The sequence below is a fragment of the Rhopalosiphum maidis genome, chromosome 2, assembly GCF_003676215.2.
Source record: "Rhopalosiphum maidis isolate BTI-1 chromosome 2, ASM367621v3, whole genome shotgun sequence".
Classification (NCBI taxonomy): Eukaryota; Metazoa; Arthropoda; class Insecta; order Hemiptera; family Aphididae; genus Rhopalosiphum; species Rhopalosiphum maidis.
The window spans coordinates 51630844-51658522 of record NC_040878.1 but is presented as its reverse complement, the minus strand read 5'-3'; the positions used below and the strand labels follow the sequence as shown (position 1 = coordinate 51658522).

General features: G+C 32.0%; 1 protein-coding gene across 1 annotated transcript; it reads right to left on the bottom strand.

Annotated features, from left to right (window-relative positions):
- Positions 1-887: 887 nt before the first annotated feature.
- On the bottom strand, positions 888-17135 carry LOC113553597 (probable basic-leucine zipper transcription factor R). Its single transcript, XM_026956997.1, is given in 4 exon segments — positions 888-2629; positions 2631-2989; positions 8748-9425; positions 16165-17135. Coding segments are annotated over 4 exon segments (2616 nt in total). The 5' UTR covers positions 16514-17135; the 3' UTR covers positions 888-1399.
- Positions 17136-27679: the final 10544 nt, after the last annotated feature.

Genomic DNA, 27679 nt, shown 5'->3' with positions numbered 1-27679 from the left:
AGTCCGTCGTTCGCGCGTCAGCGTTTGTAGATCCGACAAATTTCTACAGCGGACGTGCCAAACGACGAATGGGATCCGTGCCAGACGCGATTTTCGAGCGTATGCATACAATTAGTTTATCTTGCGTATATGGTACTTTCCTATTACTACTCGTGTATTATTTTTTTATCGACGAGTCCGACTCGCACTTTACCCCCGGTCGCGGCACACATTTCCGAGAGTCTAAATGATTATTAATATTATCCGTCGGAATAGTGTAAGAGTGTAAGCACATATACGTAGGTATTATACCTACACGTGTCGTTGTTATATTATTATTATTATTTCTAAAAGGTGCACAACTTTCATTCCAGCATTATTATTATTTAATTTTTTTTTTTTTTTTTGATAGACGTGACGAGTGAAAGCAGTTATCGTCGTCAAAAAGGGCAACGTCAACGACAGCAACAACATCGATAACGAATTCGTCAATAAGATCGACTGGTGGTAGTCTGGTAGATAACGAGAATTGTATCATTATTTTTCTTCGATAATAATCTTTTGCGGATGGAACAATGACGAGAGCAGAACACAAAATCACTTTTATACTTACTATTTACACATCACCGTGTAGAATAATGCGTATTCGATTTCATCACGCTTTGGCTCGTTGACATTTAAGCGGTAGTTGACGATCAACTGGCGTTTTGCCTCACACAAAACTACAAATACTTAATAAAACACCTTACTTATTACATTTCATTCATACAAAATAATGATACGGAGGGCAGGATGAGGAGCACCCGAGAATATAGTTGAGGAAATATAAAAAAATAAAAAGCTTTCAAATCAAATACTTATATATATATATAATATATATATATATGTTAATATACATAAATGAGAAATGTTTGTACAATATATTTTATTATTATTTTATAAGTACAAAAAGCATGGGGAAGGAGAGTTGTGGCTGGGGAGGGGGGAGTTGACGTATCATTCAGTCATTAGATCGAACGGGATCACCTTTTAACAGGACCGATCGCTCGTCGATCAATATATCACAATGTCAAGACGTGAGTGAAAATGAGTCGTATAAAAAGTTTTCTTTTTTTTTTTAAAAAAAATAGGAAAAAAATGTGTACATCATATTATCATTATAATATTAATACACACACGCGTACATACATATGCGTACTTACATCAATATTATAAACATATTATATACAATAAACATAATACTCGACGATATAAAAATGTATAGTTGATATTACGTATGTACGCGTGCGCGATTATGATAACAGCATTAATAATATGTATGAAAATAAATAGGAACAACGACAAAATGAAGTGCGGGGTGCAGCAGTGAGACCACATTGTGACGGGGTCTGCGCTCAGTCGGGCGCAGGACGACCCGCTGCTATTTACCTTCTTGAAAATCACGGCGGATCCTGTACAGGACTAGGTCCATAGCGGCCCGGGCGTCCTCTTTGCTGTCGTGGCCGTAGGCAATTTGGATCTCGCGCTTGAGTAGTCGGGAAGACAGCGATTTGAGTGACATCTTGTGAAAGCTGGCGCTCGAGTTCGGGTTAAAGAACAGCATAGACGTGTCTACTACCTTCTTGTGGACGAAGCGAAGTACCAGTAGATCAGTATCCAGTCCATGGCCAATAAGTATCGTGTCTTTGCCAATGTACCGCATTAGATCTCTGCGGACCTGGTCCAACGTCTGGGATGAATGGCACGCGAAGTCAGCCGCGGTAATACCACTGTACCGGGTGTTGTAATCGATTATTGGCCGATCGGGCAAGACCAGCGTATCGTACACGACTGTACCACAGACGTCTACCAGCGTCACCTTGGTTACCTCCAGTCCACACTCGGTGTAGCACATCTCACAATCCAAGGCGTACATCCGGTGATGATTCGGTTTTTTGCCCTCTAGATAATCCATGTCTATGGGTAACGACGATGATTCAGATGTCACGAAATCATCGACTTCGGGGTGTATGCCGTCGATAAAACCATTCCACACGTGCCGGTTAGCTTGGGTGCAACCCTGGGACGTCCGGCTGCCATTGCAGCATTCGTACGTAATCGATGTAGTAAGAGGGTCGCAGAACTTTAACTTGCCGTAGTGGTAGATACAACGGTTGGGTTCCGCAGACCGGGCCTCATCTTTAACATTGAAAAACGAAGTGCAGCGAGCACAAGGAACGTATTCATTTGATGATAACTGTTGTTTTTGTTGTTGTTGTTGTTGTTGTTGTTGTTGTTGTTGTTGTTGTTGTTGTTGCTTCTTCTTCTGTTGTTTTTGCTTCGGCTGTCCGTCATTCATCTTACAACTAGCGAGGTTTTCAGGGATTGGTGGTGGAGTTGTCGACAAACATTTCTGGGTATCCAATAAAAACTCTTTTGCAACAGGATTAAGTACATTACGCCTCATGTTCTGTCGGCGGTAATACGCACACCCTTTAAAAAACGCGTGATTTAATGGAAATCCGTTTTGAAACATCTGATCGTCGGTCAGTACGTAAAATTTATCCATATAGAAAAATATGACCTCGTCATTCATAAGTAAAGTGTTCCGTACACTGTCCTCGAATACGTCAGTTGTTTTGGAAATAGCAGAAGACAGGTATGCTAGTCGGAGACGATGATAACGGCACCGCGAGTGGCATAATCGAAGTCGTGATTACAGGATTGTCCTGTTCAGCAGATACTTCGTTTATAATTGTCGATTCGTCTTCGGCCGTTGTTTTCCTGGTCTTCATTGGCGTCGTCGTCTCATCCAACAATTGTGGTTTATTCTTATTGAGCCGTTTCCGCGACCTTTTACCCGGTTTCTTGGGCACATTTTCGAAATTATCATTATTTTTTTTGTTATTGTTGTTGATAATACTATTATTATTTCTGTCTTCAACTTCCTTCGGCTTAACATTTTCTTTGTTCCGTGGTTTTGTTTGCTCCGTTATCCTAGCCATCTGTTCTGCCGTCGATTTCTTGACCTCTGAAAAATACAAGTGGAAAAACGTTCGTCAATAATAGTTTAGATCAAAAATTAGAAAACTAATAATATTATAACACCAACTATCATAAATATTACTGGGAAAATTGTACAAGGGGTTCACTGTTATTTTTTTATGGGCCACACCAGACTCATAATACGATACATCGTGTGGTTAAAATTTTCAATGATTAATTTAAAAAAATTAAAAGCTCTAAATACACGTTACATATATATATATATATATATATTCATCAAAGCTATTATTTAGGAAATAGTATTTACGTATTTAATCTTTAAAAGGTGGGCAAATGGGTACCATTTTGTACCACTTTGTAGTAGTAGTAGAGTTAATTACTGTAATGAATGTATTAAATTGTACATACATTTCATATTATAGTATACAATTTACAAACAACCATTCTGAACGGAGACGGTTAGCCTATAAGTAGGTACCTATATTAATTTTCATGATATTTTTTGTTATACTGCTATTAAACTAATTTATTTTATTATTAGCTAGTTTTACGTTGGGTAGATTGATTTAATTTTTGCAAAAAACATTGAATTTATTATAATATTATTAATAAAATATATCTATATCATATTATATTATTGATGTTAACTTTTTGGCAATACCATCTTACCGTAAAATAGTATGAATATAGAATGGTATAAATAGATATAATATCTAAAAATTAATCTACGTATTGTATAAAAATGTCATTACGTATAATAAATTCATAATATGCCGTAAAAGATTTAAGTCCCACAAATAATGTTTTTAAATTAAAATAAAAAAAGCATCGTTATTCGTCTTCAAATAATATATAATTTCATCCAAATTTTACTTCAAATGCTTATAGAACAATGTGTGTAAATTAATTTTTATTAGTTTTAAATAATAATAATAATAGCAACTTATAATAAGAAACCTAATAAATTTGCAAACATTTTGATCTAGAAAAAAATTTGTATAGACAATAATAAAAAAATGCTCATGTATTAAAAATCATAATATAAACATTTGATGAAATTAGGTTAGGTAATTCCTTTTTGGGTTACACAAAAAAAAAACGAAATCGACTATCAAATATTTGTTTTCAGTAAAAAGAATTTAAGTTTTTCTTGGTTATTTTGAGAAGTAATATGCATTTTTTCTTAGACTAGATCACAATTTCTTCCTGCAGAAACCACCGTCAAGTTGTAAATTGAAGCGTTTTTATTGCCACAAAATCTCCCCACAGATAATGGCAGACAGAAAAAAAACACACACATAAATAGTAAAATCAATAATAAATCTATAAAATAATGGGTAAGTGACTTTACACAAATTTAACTTTACTACATCAAATATCTTATGATAATAAATAATAATAAATATTCTTTAGATAGTTTATTATACGATCCGAGCTTATAGTTGACTCGACTCGTTACGCAGGTGGTGCACAGTTGTCGATTGACGGACAAACATTTGCAATGAAAAAACCCTATTTTGAAAATAATAATATTTTTCAAAATTTAGAACACGTTTCGAAATGGCGCAACACATTATATCAACATTAGCTGGTTGTCAAGCACCATAATATAAACTAGCTCTTTGTCAGTTTGTAATCGAAAATTCGAAACTACCACCAAATGTACGTATGAAACGAAAATATACATTTACAAGTAAAATATTATAAATTTATAACTAGTGGGCGCCTTATAGACTAAGCATGTCACGATGCGTGCGGGAGATGCGTGATTTATCGAAGAGTTAGAAAATATTATCTATAAAAAAAACACCCGTTTAGTAATTTGATACGTTTCTCAACGACGGCTTCGTAACAGAAAATACACGTTTCAATGTGGTCCGTCTGCAACAGCAGTTTGCTACAACATTTGAACCAGCCGAGAAAGCCTCGACTGACAGATGTGCAGATAAATAATAAGACCAACGCGGAGTCAATGTACGTATTAATAATAACAAAATGACAGACATGTGTGTATTATAATAAGGATGTACTTGTGTACTGCGATCTATAGAGAAGTCCAGCCACGCGTTTTTATATAGATCACTTTTTATACTATCGCCACCACGACCCCGTTAATATATAAGACGCATATCTACACAGTAAATCGGCGAGATATTATGGAAACATTATACGCAAACGGTAGATACTCTACAGCAGGAGTTCGTGTGTCATACTTTCTCGGCGTAATCGGAACACTCTCGTTTATCGGTTCGGAGACTTTTATTCCGCCGTAACAGCACCAAGTACACAACACACGTCGTGTATTCGTTTCTATTTCTGTATATTATCAATAATTATGTGTATTGTATGTTTAATATTACTATTTTGATCGAGATGGTTTACAATTGTCCCGTAGGTGGTGGACGACACCATCATCGTCCAACACGCGTCTACTCGGATTAGTTTTTGGGACGAGGGAGAAAATCACGAAAATCAAATGTGTTTCAGACGTCGCGTTTAAGTTTAAAAAGAAATGGATAAAAAATACCAAACATAATATTATAAATTATAAACAGAGCAGCTATACTTATATGTATAAATATATCAATCTAGTTTTGATAAAACGAAAACAACACACGTGTCAGCGGGCATTTACAGCACTGAATAATTTATTGTAATATTGTTATTAACAACATTGTATTAAAATATTAAGATAGCGTCGTATTCCAATGGAAGACGAGAGAAGAAAAAAATCTGCTCGCTTGTCTACTTTCACTGATCTCCATTATAATATAAACGGCCGTGCAGCAGCACTTCACAAACAAACGACTGGACAACTTTCTTCAGTTGTTTAGTTTTAATATACGGACGATGTGTATTTGTATACAGGATGTACATTACTAATGTATGACAAATTTAAATGTGATTTCAATACAAAATAATAGATCTTTCTGTTACACGCTATATACGATAAGTGAGTATCTTTTGTTTCAGAACTGATTCACGTCACCGATTTTTTGTTGCGTTAGCTTCAGCTACTCATTCATTCATTTCATAATATAAAACCCTTAATTAAATAAATAGTAATATAATATGTACTTTTGCTATATTATTATATGGCCTACGCGTGAGTAACGGTTTGTCTTCACGAAGTCTTATACTAAGATCATATTATCTATTATTACATTAACGAATCATCAACAAAAATTATTTATTCGGGAGATCGTAGGTATATAATATCTATAAAAATACTACGTGTAAACAACTTTTGAAAAATTCACTGTGCTTTTCCCAAAGAATATTTCTTGCGTATGCCAACGAATAATTTTCGAAAAACGATTGTTAATCGCTGTTAAAAAATAGATTACGGTATTTACACGAAACATCGAATATTAACACGAGTAAAAACCATATAAAATTATATTGGATCTATCTGCAGATATCATTATTTTGACGGTTAGCCCGAATATTGATGAGTTTATTTCCCGTTTCCCGCGCGTACCGAAAATAAATAATATGCGTGAATCATATAATTAAAACGTCCACGTTGTGTCACTCGAAGTGTTGGCGCGTCAATCTGAAACAACGACAACTATGTCATAGAAGTTTACCGTCAACGTTAAGCTATATTACACCACCGAACAATATGATGAGAATAATAATATATATAGCAGCGGGTGAGGAGAAACTGCCAACGTAGGAGAGCCAGATGACTCGTCATGTTTACTATTTTTTCCCCTCCGTATATAAACGTGATATTCGACCGAGACCGGCTGCTCGTACGGGGAAAAAATACAGCCAGATTAACAATTTTTTTACAGTTTGTCGCGTTGCGTGAAATAATATTGTCGATTAATTTGTTTTTCTCTAAAATCCCGTACGCAGACAAGTTAAACGCAACAGTTATTGCAGCCACCAACGCAGTCGTCTCAAGCTGACAAATTCTTAAGAAAAAAAAATTTACTTCTCAGCTCGATTCACGGACAGCGCCACGTCCTTTAATGTATTCGTCGTATTGTCAGTCCACAGGGTGATTCCTTTAACACTCTACGTAATAAGTTTAACTATCTAGCTATAAATGTATACCCTTACCCATATAAACGTATAACACAAAACAACTACTGTAATTTTAAATTCTAAGTAAAGTCGGAATGATGAATATCTCAAGTGTTGTGTGATAAGATAATCGCCCTGTATATATAATCATTTTTTTATAATATACATAATTTGTTCTAGAACTCTAGATGATGCTATCGGACATATATGCTGCCAAGTAGGTGGCCGCCAGCCTTGAATTTTATAATATATTTTTTTTTTTGTCTAAAACACTATAGGTATATTACTACTATTACCTATCATTTTATCGCCTGTTACAATACTCGGCAATTATTATTTTTATTATATACGTATACACATTATAAAAAGCAAAGCCTCCGTACATTATAGGCTTCAACCATGTACATGCGACTAAGGTCATTTTTTTTCTTCATAAAACGTGTGCACAATATTTGCTAAAAACGTAGAATACAGATATTATACATATACTATTACATAATACCGACAACCAAATAAATTAACACGATGTGAGAGCGATAATTCATGACGATCGAAATGATCCGACCACGGATGCGAAAAAATCGTGGTCACAATCGAGAGAGAGAAACCCCGATTAAATTATCACGAAATTAAATGCGATAGTAATATGAAGCTAATCAAAAATCACGTGTTTATAAGTATTCTTTTCGGTCGGTACTGGGAAATTTTGCATGTTGCTGGAGATATAATAAAATATTGTTGTCGATTAATAAAAACGAGTTTCGATGCGAATTCGATACAATAACAACACACACCTTGTCGAATGTGACGACGCACTGTCAAAGTTGCATTTGGTATACATATAATACATAATTATAACCTATTATAATATCACGACCAAATTACACCGGAAGTACCTAGGTACAGACGTACAGAAATACAGTTTGTAAATAATTGATTCATGTATATGATATCATCAGGAAATTGTTACAGGGCGAGCCCATACCGGACCTATATAATATAATATACCTGTAGAACCACTCAAACAGTCAAACCACAAAAAAAACCAAATTTTGTTTTATTCGTGTATTGTTCTATGTAGAATATTTTAACATCAACCGACCCAACCCTTTAAAAGAAAATCATCCGCTATATTATATACATACATAGAATAATAAACCATTTGTATCGATACTCGCATTTAAATAACTAATTTTAGTATTATATACATACTACAGAGTAACACAAAATAATTTTTACTAAAACAATAATTTTGTTAGTTTAGCTATTCTAATTTCTGTCTCAATGATGCTGTCTAATTTTCATAATATCACCACGAGAGCGTAATCATAAGGTTTTCTATATACCACTAAGATGACGTAAAAAAGACAACCACGTGAAAAAATAATATTTTTTTCTACTCTAGGTTATAACCGAACACAGCACACGGCAATTACGTATTATTACGCGCGTTATATATTTTAAGAACGGAGTGGTGGAATACAACTGTAACGGGACATTGGTATATAACATTATTGTACAGATTTAGGTAGGTTTATATAAAATAATACACAGCGAACGGGAAAATGGTAAAAAAACAGCATCAAAATACGAATTAATCTAACGCAAAAAAAAAAACGCCGTCTCGGTCTAGTCGGTGTTGGCGTGCGTGGATAACCAGACCGAATCGTCACTAAGTGCTAGTGGCGATATATATTATTACTCATATCAGTTATTATACTTAACGATAAGTACGACAGTATACTGACCTTTTATGATGATTTTTTCGTCAATGTGGACAGTGGTAGTCGGGTTTTCAAAGCGCGTCAATGGCGTCGTCGTTGGCACTGCTGCCGCGCCCGTCAGTTGTAATTTATTTTGTGTTGCCGTATGTTCTTGTGACGGTTTTACTTTTGTCCTGGACGACATCTCCACTTGGATACCGACTTTGGACGTCACCGACGGCGACGACTTTTTACCGTTCGACGGACGATCCTGCTTGACGTTCTTGCAGGGCGGCGATGACGATGATGATGAAGACGATGACGACGAAGACGAAGACGAAGATGACGACGACGACGAGGACGACGAGGGTCGGCGGTTCCTCTTATACCGGTTATGATACTGATGCTGGAATTGATGACTATTGTTATCGTCATCGTCATTGTTACTACAGTCTTCGTCTCGGTCTTCATCGTCATAGTTGTGATTATGGTCTACATCACTACCTGAAAAGCTGTCATAACCTGACAGCTCTACAACAGTGACCATAGTTGCTGCTGCCGCAGATTTGTGACTCTTTTCGGGCGACGGTGGCACCAACGGCGGTTTTGATTTATTGACCGGTGCAGTTCTATTGGAAATCTTGCTCGATGAATTCGAATTTACTGAGTCATTTGTGTCCAGGTTGTCGCTTTTGACGCAGATCTGTTGTTTGGTTTTCGATCCTGAAAAAAAACGGAAAATACATTTTTAGCAAAACATAGACAAATTGTATTTACACGATATTGACATATTTTTCGTTCAGACAAAAACTATAATTTAGCGATTTTTCAAATTTCAACAAGTTCACTTTTTTTAATCATGTGCTAAATATTACCCTATAGTATTTAAACCATATAGTCGCAATGTTCATCACGATTGCGTCTGTATTTTTTTGATAAAAGGAATTAAACTTTTAATTTTTGAATGTAATTCGACACAGACGTCTATATTTTTCCCGGTTTTCTTATATGATCGGACACTTATAACAGTAGGTCATAGTGAATTTCACGTCTAAAGTGTGTGCATAAAATCAAAAAAATCAAAAAATAAATGATAGAAAATATATCATAAAAACTCTCTGTTAAATAATTAATTTAATACCTATATAGTATTATCGACTTTTACAAATTAAATATACCGTGTTCAATCAATGTTTAGTGATAGGTGAGAAGCTATAAGCAATGTGGCTTATAGAGAGTGCGTTTATATTATTAACCTTTACCACCACTTGCATACCGCTCATCATATTTATACGAAAGACTTAACGCGTAACATCTGATCAAATGCCTCACAGCCTATATATTGCTGCAGTTATCGATTTGTGTTTTCCGAAAACATGAATAATCCCTCAGTCATAACTTCATTAATCACCGGCGACAACTTACTAAGAGTTTACAAATTCTATAGGTGAACTATTCAAAAAAATCGAACCAATAATACATAGTATATACAAATATACAATTAATCGACTATATAAATACGTTTTTTACAGTATTATAGATTCAATTCACTTACAGAAAATAGTCGTTGAAAAAACAAAAAGTCAACAACGCACCAACTGTAATAATTTGATGTAACAATTTTTTTGAATAACGATATAATATACTTCATACGTTTCTAAATATCGATATATAGATAAATTTGGATATTATTATAACTTCGATATAATGCAACACGTGTTGCATAAATACTTCATAAATACTAATTTAGTAATAGTATAGCTTCCGATGTTTTAATCTAAAACGTTTGTGTACATGTATATTTTTTTTTTACTTTATTATTTTTCGATCAAGTCTAACATCATTTTAAATTAAAGATTAAATTCACTGGTGCCTATAACCACTCGAAGACAATAATAAATAACATGGGTACAACGAATAGCTAATGCACTTTTTTTTCAATTATTACATTTAGTATATGATGCACGACGACGACGATTATACTCAACGCATTCACAACAATATAACTATGTTATAATCATTATTTTTTAATAGTCAAGAGATCATACTTAGGAGTTAGAACAGATTTTCGGAAAAATGTATTTGTAAATCGTAGGTAATAATATGCGATAAATACATAGTGGCCGAGACAATAATATTATAATATTATAGGAACATTAGGAACTGAACACTACAGCGACGCTAACATTTTATACGCTTGCGCTTTCCGTTAAATAACGAGAGGAAACAAAAAAAAAAAAAAACAGTTGCAAGAGACTGAGGTATTCGAACCACTGCAGTTTAAAATCATCTTTGAGTTATTCTCGTTTCGTAGAACAAAGCGGTTCGATTTTGACTAAGCAGTTCACATAGTAATAATAATAATAATAATAATAATAATAATTGTGTCCTCTGTAGTTTTGAAAGAAATGCCTAGGGGTTACGAAAAACGCGTTTTTTAATAAATTGTTCGTTAGAACAGCGCATATCACCACACACACACACGCTCGATAAACGACTCACGGACAATACAATATTGATCTTTTTCAGTAAAGGAGATTCGGTTTTTCTTATTTTTATCGTTTTCTCGTGTACACATACGCATGCGGACATAATGCCATATATACGTCATTAGGTTATTATCTTGAGGCTCTCAAACTGTTAAGCACGTTTAGATAACGTCGGTCACACAACAGCTGTGAGTTGTGACACACAATAATATGCATACTATAGGTATAACATATTTTTCATTTTATTGTTAGAAAGAACAAAATGTCGTATATGCACACTATACAAATACCTGCCTATAACACAATACACAATCATACACAGATATACTTATTCAAAATGTAATTGTTTCTTTTTTCTTTCCAATATCTAATAGAATACAACGTCCTTCGAGCAGAGTATTATTTCAACAATATTTTCGAATATTACCATTTTAAACACCGTCACACGCATAAATATTTTTGGGGCTACTGATTTCACATGCTATAGGTTTCATTGAATTGAGCTTTATTTTTTTGAGAAAGGAAAGGTTTTTCAAGTCATTGCCATTAAAGTCCAACAATAAGTTAATTCCGAAGAACAAATATTAGTCATCTTTTACCGAATATTCCACGTGTATTATAGTTTTTACTAATTGAACTAGTATTGAAGAACAAGTTATACGTCTTATCATCGTAAAGTTAATTCGCGTGCCCGAATAACACTTAATATACCATAAATACACTAAATACACACACATTATCGTAACATGTAATTCATTATCGTGTTCGACTCGCAACAAATCGTTTTTTTTTCGATTTCAAGTTCAAGTACCCCGTACCAAGTACCACCACTGCGGTCATCCTTTATCATTGGCGGTCGTTCCGCTTTCCGCTGGTGCGTTATCGGCGAAGAAACATTCGACTCCGGCGGACCGCGAAGCGTTTTTGCTTCTCCAAGGATCTATAGATGGGTTCTTCGCTATTATTATTATTCGATTTTCTTTTGGGGATGAGAGGGGATATCTTGTTTTTTACGGTACACTGACTTGGGATCCACGATTGAACATGCACAGACATGATCTCGGCGCAGTCAAGGTGATATACCTAATACGAATTAGACAAAACCCAAAACAAATTCTCGATGGACAAACACGCATACACCACATACAATACACGCTAATACACACACGCGCGTGCATGCATATTGTGTGCTGCACCAAATGAATGGAAACCCAACGTCAATCATCGATTCGCACTCTGCTCCCCCTCTACATTGGCTGCCATAACCACCCATAACTATTATATTATACTTTTGTATATTGTTTTTTGCACGCTGGTCGGTCGCGGTGGTAATGCGTGCGCCTCGAGAACTGGCAACACAAAACTCCTAAATTTAATATCATAATAGCGACTACAGGTAGAGATTAGGGTGCCTATACACGCGTATCGATGACAATATTATCGTTAATTGAATTTGTCGTACTTCAATGAGGTTGACGACGATATGTATACCGTGCACATGAATAATTACTTATTGTTACTATATACATTATATACCTCGACATCATAATACACACGAAAACGTCCTTGACATATGCTAACAATATATTCGCGGTGCGAATAGCGTATACCTTTAGACTATAATATAATATACTACTCACACCCACATAATACAGTGTGCCTATATAGGTATTGTGTTGGTCGAAGAAAATCACACAATGTCGTCAAAGAGATTTGGTACCAAAACATAAAACAAGAAAACTATACGTGAAAAGTATACGACAACAAATATTACTATACAGTGTATAAAAGAAAAATTTAAATTAAAAATATTAAAAAAAAATTGTAAAAAATGAGTTGTCATTCAAAAAAACCAAGTATTAGTATTTATCGCTAGTTCTGTTCTTCGGCATATCTATAAATAAAACCACCTGTTACACCCGTTTTGTAAATTTGTTACAGTTCTGCGGTTTTACTCGCTAAATGTACATACATACAACTAAGGGCAACTTAAGCAAGGCTACGGACACCTCCAACCATCCCTTTCCCTAACCCACGTATTATATGATACAAATTATATTATATGGGTACGTATTTAGGACTCGATCGAATTTTAATTAAAAATTATAAGTAATAAGTTACCTACATACGAGTAAAATTGAGTTTTAGTAGTGACTATAGAATATAGATATACATGTTTATTGCCTATACGTACACAATATAATATGTATATTATGAATATAATATATTCATAATATATTATATAGTCGGAAACTTCCGACTCGTCGAGCAACGGTACCCACACACATGCGTAGGTAATTACTAATTATTAATAATTTATCATAGTAATATTATTACACAAGTTTGTGCGGCGACCGCGCTTTAGGTCAAACGTACGATTACTAGATATACGTTTTTCGAATATGAATCTTAAGGTCTGTAGACCTGTAGTTAAAAATTTGTTCCATACAACCTTGCAGTTCATTTTTGCGAGCTACCTATTGTTCCCTGTGGTCACTTTCAAGTGTAACTATATCACATAGAGTAGCATGGTATATAGAAACACAGTATCCCCCTTGCCATACTATATTATAGCTCAATTAGTTTCAATAAATATACATAATATTTAGCTCATCATCTATTCTGAATATCATTCAAATAATGATCATATATTATAGAATAATTTGTTATTATTGACACTCGGCAAATACAATATTACATATTAATATATTGTAATACATAGATAACACATTAATTATGCATAATCGCTAAAATTTTAAATAGTGAGATTTTACTTAAAATGTGTAAGAAAAATATTCTAAATGATTGTAATCAGCGACAGTGTTTCATCTAAACACAGCAAAGGAAAAATAATAATATTATAAACAAATACATTGTCTATGCATTTATAATGTTTATACTTAATAGTTAATAATGTAATTTATAATATATAATATCGAGTATTATATTGTAGTATTTATAATTCTATATTATTAAAATACTTTAATATGTCTGATAAATAACATTATTGTCTACCTGATAGTTATTTTTCTATTTCTTTTTTTTTTTAAAGTAAGAAAACTAGGAGAAAAAATACACAGCATAGCTTAGTATAACAAAATTATGTTATGACGCGATACATGGCAAAACGTGCACGCATGTGCAAAATTCCCGAGGACGTCAAAAACTCATACTAGTAACAATAATAATAATAATAACAACAACAATATAGCTCGTTTTAATACATTCGAATCCCTGCGTGGAAGGGGGAGATCGAAGTGGGTGACATCTCGGAGTAAAGTAGGTATAACAAAGCGGTTGGATCTGAGTCCAGAAATCTTTAAAGGCAATGCATTAATAAACACAGGCAGCGACAGAATAATATATAAAAACGCGTTTTATAATAATCGAATATTACGAGAGACGCATCCAAAAGAATACGTCTCTCGTAACCAATGTGATTCGAGGGATACGCTGCACGGAACACGTTGACCTTGGGTGGTTACTGCGCAGTAAAAACGCCATATTTCATCAACCCCGCTCCAAGTCCCTATCGCGGGAACCCTCTTTTATTTTGTTCTGTCCTTTATCGTCTCCGCCCCGCCAAAACACCCCAAAGAGTTTTAGAGGGGTTCGTTCACAACGGTGGTGCTGAGAGACCTGCATGCGCGATTGGTGAGGGTCGCGATTTCTGTGCAAAACAATTTCTCGGTACAGCAATATGGTCAGCGCGTACAAACCATACTTGTTTATGCCTACTACCTATGTCACGATGTGATTTTTCATCAAAAACTCTTTTAATCAAGCCTGTGAATCAAAACGCAAAGTTTTCGGCAAAAATCGACCGTAATTTGAAAATTTAAAAAACAAAAACACAAAAATTGTGTAGTTTGTATTTAATATACTTTGCCAATGTGAAAAATAATAATTATTACAGTATTATTATAATATTTTTATAATTATATTTGATGTATTTTTCATTTTTTTCATAAATGTATTATACGAGGTAAACAAAAATAAAAAAAAATGTTCGCACATATTTTTTTAAATTATATTTCCATATTTATGTATTATTATTAAATATAAATCCGTTCCTTAGTTATTAAACATCTATGTAAAGTGTTTATATGCATAAAAAAACACATTATCTTTGAAAAAATTTCGAGAAATTCTCAGTTCTCGAATTTTAAAAATCTCTTTAAATATTTATTATAACCGCACTTATTGGGTATTAGACGTACTGTAACACAATATACTATATTTACGCGTTTACGATCAAATCAACGGCGCGAGGTTCGTGTACAATATCATCGCGCGTTAGGATTATTTTTAGAAGCCTTATTCGAGGCGGTCGACGACGCAGCAGCTGCCTACTGGCTCTCTCGTTGTTAGTGCACGCGCTCTCTCTTCTCACCCACTCATACACTAGATCACTCTCACTCACTCACTCACTCATTCTTTCTCTCTCTCTTTCTCTCTATCCCCCTCACTTACTCTCGATCACCCCCTCACACAGTCACTAGCTCATGATCGCACTCGGAAGACGCTATTTTGGGATACCCTTGGCGTACGCATGACAAAGAGTTAATATTTCATTGCGTGCCTACGATATAAAGGTACGTACGTAACAGGTACCGTTGATGGTATGGTATACACAATAAAACTAGGCATCGGCGAGGGAGGGTTGGAGTGCGAGAGAGAAAAAACGGTATCCAGCAGCTTATTGGACGCCGTATAATAATAATAATAATAAAAATAGGTAACATAAAGAACAACGACGATGCTGTTACAGCCGACCTACCCGGAGGCGAACCGGAAACAACCGAATTCCAGACACAAAACCAGACGCGCGCGCGCTCTTTAACCTACACAATACCTACACGGCTATACCTGGCCAACCGCTCGCCAACCCGCTAAACTAAAAACACACCTATCGTCCGGCAATGTGGGTGATTAAATACGACAAGGAATAGATAATAAATAGAAACACTCACGTTTTGAAACTATGTTGGTTGACTGCTGCTGTTGCTGTTGATCATTTTGTTCGGGCATCTGGGGATCTTCGGTCGAATCACCGACCTTATAATAGGCATTATGAAGAGCGTAAAAAAGTACTCCCACAAATAGAAGAAATAACCATAAAAATGACATGCCAGGGTGAGCTATCCAATAGTTCTCGCCGTTTGGGGGCCTCTTATAGCTTTCCACTGCTGCGGAGGAAGTTGACACAGACCTGATACTACTGCCTACCGCATCAATCAAGGTGTTGGCCGTCAACGTAATGCTGGCCGCGAACTGTAGCAAGTAACTGAAGATGAAACACGTGGTCATGACTATGAACATGTCGTTGTCGTCGTCGTTTTCGTCGCGATCGCACTCGTCGTCGCACGTTGTTCTTAGTTCATTCACAAATTATTAAAATGCTGCTGTCGTAACACAGTTTTGTAATTTTCGACTGCGGTACGCACTAGTCGCGTTCGTAAGAAGCGGTCCACGAGCATTTAAAAAATATGATGAACAACCGGCAGTTGAGAAAAAAAAATTGAAAAAATTAACGCCCGACGAGATCAATTGATTTAGTTCGTAAACAATAATATTTAATATTATAGTACTTAATATCATAACCATATGACAAGTGAACGCGTCACGTGGTATTAAAATTGTATACACTTGAGCGTCGTCACATAAGTAAAACTGTGAATGCGAGGTAAGTATCACAAAACGATATAGGTAATATAATTAAAAAACGGTACGAAAAAAATTATGATAAAATAATAATGAAATAAAATCACTGGCGGGAAACAGTTTAACGCTCGCGGATCGCGGACGCACACATGCACACGATTTTTGTATTATTATTATTATTATTATTATTTATTATGAACACACGCGCACAGCACACGGACGGAGAGAGTTGGTCACACGACGCGGCCAAGACGGCACCAGGCAGGCGAATGACAGGAGTGAGCAGCCGGCGCTAGACAGTGTGTTACAATGAGTAGCCCGGTCCCGGTGCGGCAGTACTGGCTCATGGCTAGCTGCTTGTCTGGCGTACGCCATCTATCGGACCAACAACATCCACACGTTACGTGGAGTATTATAACTAATAATAATATACAGAACCTACCTGAATATCATCACTCATAATAATAATAATAATAATAATAATAGTAATAATAACAATAATATCATATTATTGTTATTATTATAACCGTAAAACAATGATAAACAGCAATAAAAATAATAAATTATTATAATAAAATGAACGCAATATTGTACGTATTTTTGGAAAAGTAAGTCGTCGGTCATACGAAAACGATGACAGATTGTTTTTAGTTATTACTTATTAATAAATAAAAATACTATGATAATATACTTGCATTGTTTATAACAACTTAGATTAATTATTATTGCTGGATAATTATAGTTGTTTTTCAATTCAAATTTTTCTATTGAAAACCAATTTTGTAGATTTTTTAAATCAACATTTCAACAGGTTTTTGACAATTTTGTATAAATATTTTTTATAGAGAAAAACAGTGTCACGAAACTATATTATTACTTATATTTCCGAGGTTTTTATCAGATAAATAATAAGCCGGTTAGTAAAATAAAATCAATGCCTAGATATTCTATGGATTTTATTCGAAATCGAAGAACTATTTAAATTAAAACAGGTATATTATAGAATTAATATAGTTACATAAAATATGTTCCAATTCTTAATGACCAATAATAATTAGGGTACAACTAACCAATTTCGAAAGAAGCTAATTCTCCAGATCATTTTAACTTGTTGTGTTATAATATATACGGTTATTCCAGTTTCACCTTCAAAAACCTTAAAGAATTGCTCACGTATATAGTTCAATGTAATATAGTATTTAATTTATTATTTAGGTTTGCATTATATCTATATAAGTACAGTATAGTATTTATGTACCAAAATTATATTATATGATTATAAAATAAAATTGGAAATTCTGCGAAAACGGTTGTTTTAAATTTTTAACGCAATTTTAAACACACTTTACTACTTTAGTGAGCGTTACTTCAATTGATTGAATGTGGTACTTTTTTAGAGCACTTGAAACGCTCGGTGCTCTGAGTGATCATATTGCATGTAGATATTATCAAATAAATCATCGTAAAATCTGTCACGCTAATTCAACACCGACGGTTTTCTCGAAAGATGTCTACATAAGCCTCGGTGATTGTTGCATATTCTGAGATACTCAGGAACGCGTAGTAAAACTCGATATTTATCCATTACAAACAATCGGGCGAAACAAATTTATAATCGTGGTCGTTGTGGCAGACGATCTGTCATTACCTACCAAAAATTTTATAATTCATGAATTAGACTTCTAAAACACGTATAAAAATACAAAAATATGATTGTAACACAAATATACAGAAGCGCGATTTCTAATTATTTCTGGACAAAAATATACTATCAAGGCGAATAACGCATAATAGCAATATTTCGATATTGTGCACTTTTTTGCCGTTGTTATTATGTGGCCGTTTTTCTCTAACTATGATAATATTATTGCAGTTATATAGTTTTAATCAACGCGATAATGCTAGTTTATTTACCATTGTTTAATATTATTATTATGATTATGAAGTGTTCTTTTAACAGCCATTTTATCGTATACCCGATCGCAACAAGTTCGAGTTTATTATTATTATTATTATTTCGATCGAAACGCCGAGTGTCCGAATGACTCGTATTTCTCGTATTAAATAGTATTTGTTTTTATACACTAATCGTGTAATATAGTATACACGAGACACGACTCATCGACGGTGGTATTGATTCACGGGTGTGTATTGTGACACTGTATATAGTTGGTCAATTTAAAAGTCCCGTACCTATCACGCACGTTATGACGATGTATATGATTGAAAATCAGGATTTCCGTGTTTAAACGAACGCGGCAATGCGTCACGTTCTCTCTTATAGTTTTATAGTAAATAATATATAAGCCATTTGCTTCTACGTCACTAAAAAACCAACAAATTACGACGTCGGCGGACTAAAAGACCAGAATACGAACTGAACACACATACTTTGAAAACGATTTTTTTTTTTTTTTAATTGACATTACACAAAAATCAATACTCAATTCGGCTGATTAAAACCCGCGACAGAAACGATCATTTTTGCAACCTGCAGTGTCCTGAATCATCGTCTGAAACACATTTATACACAATGATTATTATCAGCAAATAATAATATGATGCATTTAATCCTTCTTGATATATTACGTACATTATACATATATTAGATAATAGATGATATTTTATGTAATACGGTGACACCAGATTTTTTTGTCAAAAACAACAATAATTATCTGTGCTATCTTGAAACTTTTTTCATAAAGTACGGTCTGGGTTATGTGTAGCTCGGATGAGCATAATCATGGCTAAAGACGTACCTAAATATTACAAATATTATATATTATAATTATATATTATATATATTTAGCAATAGTCACAATTCTCGGGAAGTGGGAACCTAGGTATAGGTATGTATAAGAGTTAAAATAATTAAATCATAGGTCTCAAATTTTAAGTTTCAAATTTATATTTTTTTAATTTTTAAATCATTGTATTATTATTATAATAGTAGGTATTTGTATACAGATACATTAAAAATATGTATGGAAAATAATGAATCTAAAAAACTAATAAATAAAAAAAACAATAAGCAAATTATAATAATAACACAATAAATAAATCATTTGACTTTCTTTTTTTACAATGATGGATACAAATAATAGTCTGGTGGTATCGTTACGATAAATTATAATCAGTAATTACATACTTAAGAACTTCAAGTAACCCTGTAATAATATATAGGTAAAGAATATTTCAATATTGTTTCATTACTTTTAAAATTAAAATTGTTTCAAGTACTCCTTAGTACACGGTAAAACTAACCTGTACTAATAAAATATTATATTTTTTACTCGTTTTGCGTTCTAAATTAAATACAAAAAATTGTTTATTTGTATCAAGTACAAATCGCTGGAATATTATAAAAAAATAACAACACTGAATTATATAATAATTAACATTGAAATATTAGAAATCATTTTTAAAAACTGAATGAAAATGAATAAATTAAAATAGTTTAAGCTTATTATTTTATATATACTCGTAAATGTTTACAACAATAAAAGTCAATATGTCACATCCTAATACAAAAAGCAAAGCTCATTCATTAACTAAAATTTAATTGAGAAGTTATGAATTATCCTTAAATTTGGTGTATTGGTATCTGTCATCTATAATACTAATTAGTTAAATACATTATGTAAGTATATGAGAGTATATATTTAAATTTTCAGAACCACATTTATTAATATAATATGTTGTGTATTTGTAAATGGCTAATTAAATTATTTTAATAAATTATAGATCATTATTATAATAATTATTATCGGAAACTAAAACAAATGCGAATTGTTCATAATATAGGTATAGTTATTTAAATACAAGAGTAATCAGTAAAAATAACTGTTTTTTGATTATAAATGTAACACAGTGTATCACATACAAATTTTTATAAATTATAATTATTACATAGGTATATAAAAAATATGTAATCTATACAATACTTCAACATTATAGAATAAAAATACATTTTGGGGTTGCGTGATTAAGAAGCCTATATTAATGACACTTGAGATTGATATGCTAGAGGATTAAATTATAGATGATCGCGGCACCGTTTTCTTTTAAGTCTACAGCGAGGATTTCCCGATTAAGTTAGGTTATGTAATAACTAATACAACTCTGACTTTAACTAATGAATTTTTATTACCATGAAAATAAATCATGGATTTTTATATAATATAGGTGAACTTTGAATAGTAACCGATAACGATATAGATACGTGGAATGCGAAATTTTATTATAAAACTACGTTGAATACAATCATTATACATAGTGTGTGGGTACTTTTAAATTAGTGTTTTCGATTGAGTTGTATTTGAAATTGAAATATTATAACTACCTATAGATACCCAAATTAATCGATTCAAGAATGTAAAAAAGCGTCGTTTTAGATTATGACTAAAGACCAGGTTTTTGTACAGCAAACATCTTAAAAATATGCAATTAAACTGCTAAAATGTGCATCCAACACTTTATTTTACAACAATGACTACTACTAATTTTCGGCATTTTCAATTAAATAATAAAGCTTTAAAATTATTGCATAAAACACGAGTTGACTACAGTCGTTGCGGATAGACTGTACACATAATGCAGAGGTTTTCAAACTTTTTTTTTACATATCACTTAGGTATATTATCAATCAGTCGCGTACCACTAATAACTAAAAATAGAACGATCCAAATTCCAAATTATACAGTTAAATACATTTATTTTAAATAATAAGGTAGTAAAATACTACAGCTGCAGTAGAATTATTTTTTATTTATTAGTTTTTTAAAATAAAATATGAATCAAATAATTGAATGGGCTTATTATCCAAAATCGGCCCTCCGCGTACCACCATGTAGTCTTTTACGTACCACTAGTGGTACGCGTACCAGTTTAAGAACCGCTGGTATAATGTATACTACTATAATATGTAATCGACAATCGTAATAGTATCGTCATTGTCTTAATTACATCGTATTATGTCGGTATATATATAATTATATTATCAGATATAAAAGTCCAATACTTCATATAACAATATAATATAGCAATGATAAAATAGATAGATGTTATAATAGATTATGAATCAAAAATATCTATAAAAAGTACTAGTTAGTACATTTTTATAAAAAGAAACCTGAAACAGTGCAATTTTAGGCAAAAACCCGAAAACGTGCAAATTTGTTTAAAAAGAAACTTTCTTAATTAATCCATATCTCTTGATTTGTAGTTTGTTTCTATATGATTTACAACACGCCATAAAAAGATGCAATTTCACGGGAATCCGGTCAAGTATGACTATATGCATTATACACAATAATACAGCTCAATAATAGTAATATCTGACTGAACAAATTAACCTTTCAATATACAATGATAAAGGTAGATTATTATGCCATTACATTTAAGTATTTTGAGAGGAGGGAATCCTGGCCGTTTGAAAAATACGAATTTCCCGATCACGCCGTGTATTAGATTATTAAACGCCGTCTATTGAATAATTTAACACGGGACTGTAAATTATGACATCCTGATATTTTCATTAAAAATGTAAATGTAAAACAAAAATAAAGTTTTAATATTTAACAGGTAACACAATACACATATCAATACAAGCTGACGGCTGACCTATATCTTACAAATGTATACCTACAGAAAAAGAAACCATATTATAGCCATCTAGTCATAGTCATTTCTGTATTTCACTGAATAGATCATAACAGAGTAATTATTATTATAATTTTTCTGGCATAATTACCGGAACAATAACAAACATTACTGACGATCTTGAATAAATTTTATGATTTAATAATTTTGTGTTAATATTACATAAACATAATATACGTAAAGTTTAGGTGGACTCAAACATAACAGTATGACTAGATGATAATTAAGAGGCCTCAAACCCTCAAAAATAGCTATTTATTTCAATAAAGCACTATGACAAAAAATAAATAAATAAATTGAAATGCATAAATTACATTATAAAAATATCTATTTCTATTATTAATAAAATATTAAATTGTGCATATTTATAGTTTATTTTGAAAAGCAAATTCAAATTCAAATCAAAATTATAGTATTGATAGGTACTAGGTATATAGTATAAAATGGACTTAATTAACTTAATTTTGAGATTTGTGACATAAACAAAGTAATTTTAAATTCCGTATAGGTATGTTCTATTATTTATTGCTTATAATTAGTTGCAAGTGTTGCAACGTTTTATTTTAAGAATGATGAATGTAAAAAATTTTACAAAAACGAATAACAAGTACAATTTGAGATAACCATAATATTAAGAAGTAAGTATAATTAAAAAATCAGAAGAAGGGGAGTTTAATTTTTTCCCAAAATTAAATTGCACGTATTAGCAGTTTAATCGTTTAATCGTAGCTATAATATTACTAGGTATACGTCGTCAACTTAAAAAATGTTATATATCAATGTCGATCTACCAAAGAACGGTGGGGATAGATTTGAGGTATAAACCAAAATAAATACATTTATATATTTTGAAAATTTAATGGTGTAAATTAATTGTACAAAATAATAATCATATAATAACAAAATGTGTATTATAATTTCTATAGAACAGTATCCTAATTCCTAATTAATTTTAAAGTCGATTAACATCAATAATAACTGCGAACTAGTATAAGTGGTAAGATCTTTTCGCAGCCATGTATCTGAGCATAGCCAAAGAGTCACCCATCGCACAACTTAAAAGATTAGTAATATCCTTGTATATAACCCCAGATTAAAATGATCTAATAATGAAAAAGTTGAAAAAGTTACAAACACAAGTATATTTAACTATAGTTGCGTTGACGAAAGAAAGTATATTTGACGTCTTTAAAATAAATTCCGTTACGGTACACGTGTTTCCCCTTAAAAGTCTCTTTTTTTTAAATAATTGATCATTTAGATTTCAATACATCACCAGGTACAAATATGAATAGTTTGAGAATTTATAATTTCAACCACGATTGTAGATAACATTTTATATACGTTACATTAACGTGTGACTACAGATACAGAACCATACATACACATTGTTATAAAACCAATAATTATACTTTAAAATAAATGTTATATTTTAGTTTTCTGATTTACTTGATCTAAAATAAACAATTTACAGAAATGATTATGTCATGTGTCTATATAATATTACTCATATCTGATATCACACTACAGTCACTACATACATATTTGTATTAGTATTTAGAAGATATAAACAAATACATTAATACTGCATCGTGTTCGATAAAACGAATGTTCGGCGACAAACAGTGTTATAAATAATAATTATATAATGTGTAGATTTAAACAGGGAAAATAAAAACTATAACTACATGTAAGTACGTAATACATAGTGGTATGTGTGTAATATGTAATGATATATTATCATGATTGTTCGCGCGTCCATAGTGACTAAATATATATTATAATAATAGTCAATGCACTACTAAATATAATTGTTATGTAATCAGATGAATGATTTAGTTTGGTGGTATGCATAAAATATAATTGAGAAATATTTTCAAAACGAATAATTACACCGCTAAAATGATGATAGACCTTGACCCAGGAGAACGTCGTATAAATACCAGCCATTGTAGCTTGTCGGGCCTACGTATAAACTTGAGCTGATTTTACTCAATTAACGTTTAAAAAGAATAAAACGTGTTTGACAAAAATAAATAAAAACATAAAATGTTTATTTAGAATTAAAATTATTTAATGTATGCATATATATTATTTAATGTATATATCGATAGACGAGACGAGCTAATGCGTTTTGTATAATTTTATAATATTTATCAATTTTTTTATATTTTATATATTTTTTTTACCACTAGTAAAAAAATATATTATATATCATATATAATATATATATTATATTATATTATTATATATTTATAATAGCTAGAATATGTATTATAATAATATTAAATAATATGCTCTCGATTTATGAATATTTGACTCATAATAATAATAATAATAGTAATGACGTATAAATACTGTTTCTTGTTTCTTAGCGGAACAATGAATGTACTGGTTTTACAATGACGTGTTTTTTGTGTGTGAATAAATCAGTTACAATTTTGAATCATTTGTCTAAAATTTATGACAAAATATTTAAAAGTATGACTATTTTATTTGTTGATTATTGTTATATGATTCTATAAAAACTGTTCATTTATATAATACATTAAGTTCTGCAGGGATGAAAACTAATCTTATCATAAAATATTTATTTATCTAATCCGCGTGTGTAGATTTTTAAGGACAGCGTATTTTGTTTTTTTAATATAGCCATGTTTTACAGTTATTCACGTTTTATAGCCACTTCTATTTTTTTCGTAAAATCTCAGATTATTTTATTGATCCGCTGCGTTACACTCAAGCGTATTATTGAAAAACGATTTTTTTTATACATTTTCTCCCTTTTCTACGAGACGAATCGTATTAAATTTGTTTTGCCAAAGAAAAAAATATCAACGGAACGGTGTTTTCTTTAGATATATATACCTCAATATAGCCATAAATAAATTACGGAAATAATAACATCATCAAAATTTGCATAGAAAAGTGTGTGGCGCTGCAATCGGTCCAATACCGAATCGCACGTTTAAAAAACCTATGCTTAATATATATGAAAATAGTCAATAACTATGACCGGACGTACATACTTCTCATAAAAGCTATTACATAAACATAAATATAATATATCTCTACTCTTTGGAATACAGTGGCTTATCTTATTTTTATTTATTTCTACTATACGTCATATTCACAACCCACTTATACATGATTAGATGTGGTCAAATATATATGTGTGTGTGTGTGTGTGTGTAGTTATATTTTTAATGATCAAAGTGTATGCTAGAAAATTGACATCATCCCCCATCCATCACATGACATAGTCATGTAAGCTATGTATTTTTGTTTTATACTTTATATTAACACTGCCTCTCGGTAATGAGTACGTTTTTTTTTTATAGTCACTGTAAAACAAATATAATAACCGTAAGATAATTGAAAAGGAAAATCAATATATATATATAAATTATTAATCTTATATAAAATATCCGTGGTTAATGATTTTTGTACTCTGTTGAATTCATATTTCATACTTTAGGATGTTTTATTCGCTATATATTATTTGGAAACGCGAGAAAATCAAATTAATCTAAAATCAAATAATAGTATTTTTCAAAATAAACGTAAACGTCTGTTTACTAAAATCAATAGGGCCAATGAGTATTTCTAATTAAATGTAATATCAATCAAATCATATAATAAATTATATAGGTACTGTTCGGTTTATATAGAACCGAAAAATTCGATCTCCGAACATATATTATATTATAACTTTATCTGCGGTAAATTATACAGCCGCGTCTAACACCCAAACGAAACACCATATGTGTTATTAAAATATTTTTTTATATGATATCATCAGACCGGTGCAGCAGCTGCATTCGTATAAAACCATAGTATACTGTACACTGTAAAAGTGGTCAGCAATAATAAGTTTACCATATTATATATTGTATACAATTTTTTTATATACCTCTGTAGATCCGGCCGAACGGATCATCATCGACCTTGAACATATACTCGCTCTATATATTATATACATGTATTATACATAGTCACATAGGTAATATACATTAACATTATTCTCGTCCATATACTATTATTAATATTACACGGATAAAATACAATATAATAATAGGTATATAATATTATACTGGGCGTCTATGCCGACCGGTTACTCTGTGTAACATATTGGGGAAACTTGGCGACGGTAAAAACTAAAACGTTTCGGATTTTGTGTTATTGTACCGCACTATAATAGGCATGCATTCATCAAGCATATACCTAAATGCATAAAGGTACCCCTCCTTCTCTTCCTCGTATCTGCCCCCCCCCCGGGCAGGTGCAAGTCTTGTAACATTGACCACCATCTGGCGAGTCGTGTCGAATTGTGGGTATCCAATATTCTGTACACCCGCCTAATTTTTTTTTCGTTGTTCGTCTTTCGTTTTACGCACCATTTTCTTCTGTAATATTATATACTCTCCCGAAAAGACCCTGAACTACAACGCATGTGTATATGTGTTTGTACAGTATAATAATAATAAGAAGAGTTCAGATTTTATAGCATAAATATACGTATAATATTATAAATATAATACAGTGTTCCCAAAAGAACATTTTTTTTTTTTAAATCGGTTGTAATTTTTTTTTGTTTTTATGTTTACAATATTATCGTTCTCATCATTTTTTTAATCTACTATCATTTCGGTTTGTTGTTGTGTAATCAGTTTTTGTGAAGACAAGTGTCACCATGGAATCAAACGGAAGTGGTGCGGAGACTATATGCAATGACTTCGTACCTTACGTTGCTTCCAATGTGTCATCGATTTTTAGGCTAATAAAAATTTGAAAAAACTGGATTAACTATTAATTTCAAAACTCAAAAGCTTTGGTTAAAAAAAAGTATCTTCGTGAAACTTACCTGCAGAAAGAAATAAGAAGTATAGTTATTGTTAATTTTCTCGACCACACTTCGGCTTGTCAACAAGTTATAGGGGAAGACAACCGAATGATACTATGTTTATTATGTAAACCGGATGTTATACCGAAACTGTACATATCCTTTTTTGTGTTTGTTTGAAAAATAAAGTGGTTTTTAGCTAACTTATAAAAACGCTCTTTTGAGGACACTCTGTATATATGTATATAAATAGTGTTACTTAAAAATTTCTTAAATTTATTTCATAATAATATGTATATCGATGTTTTATCAATTGTTAA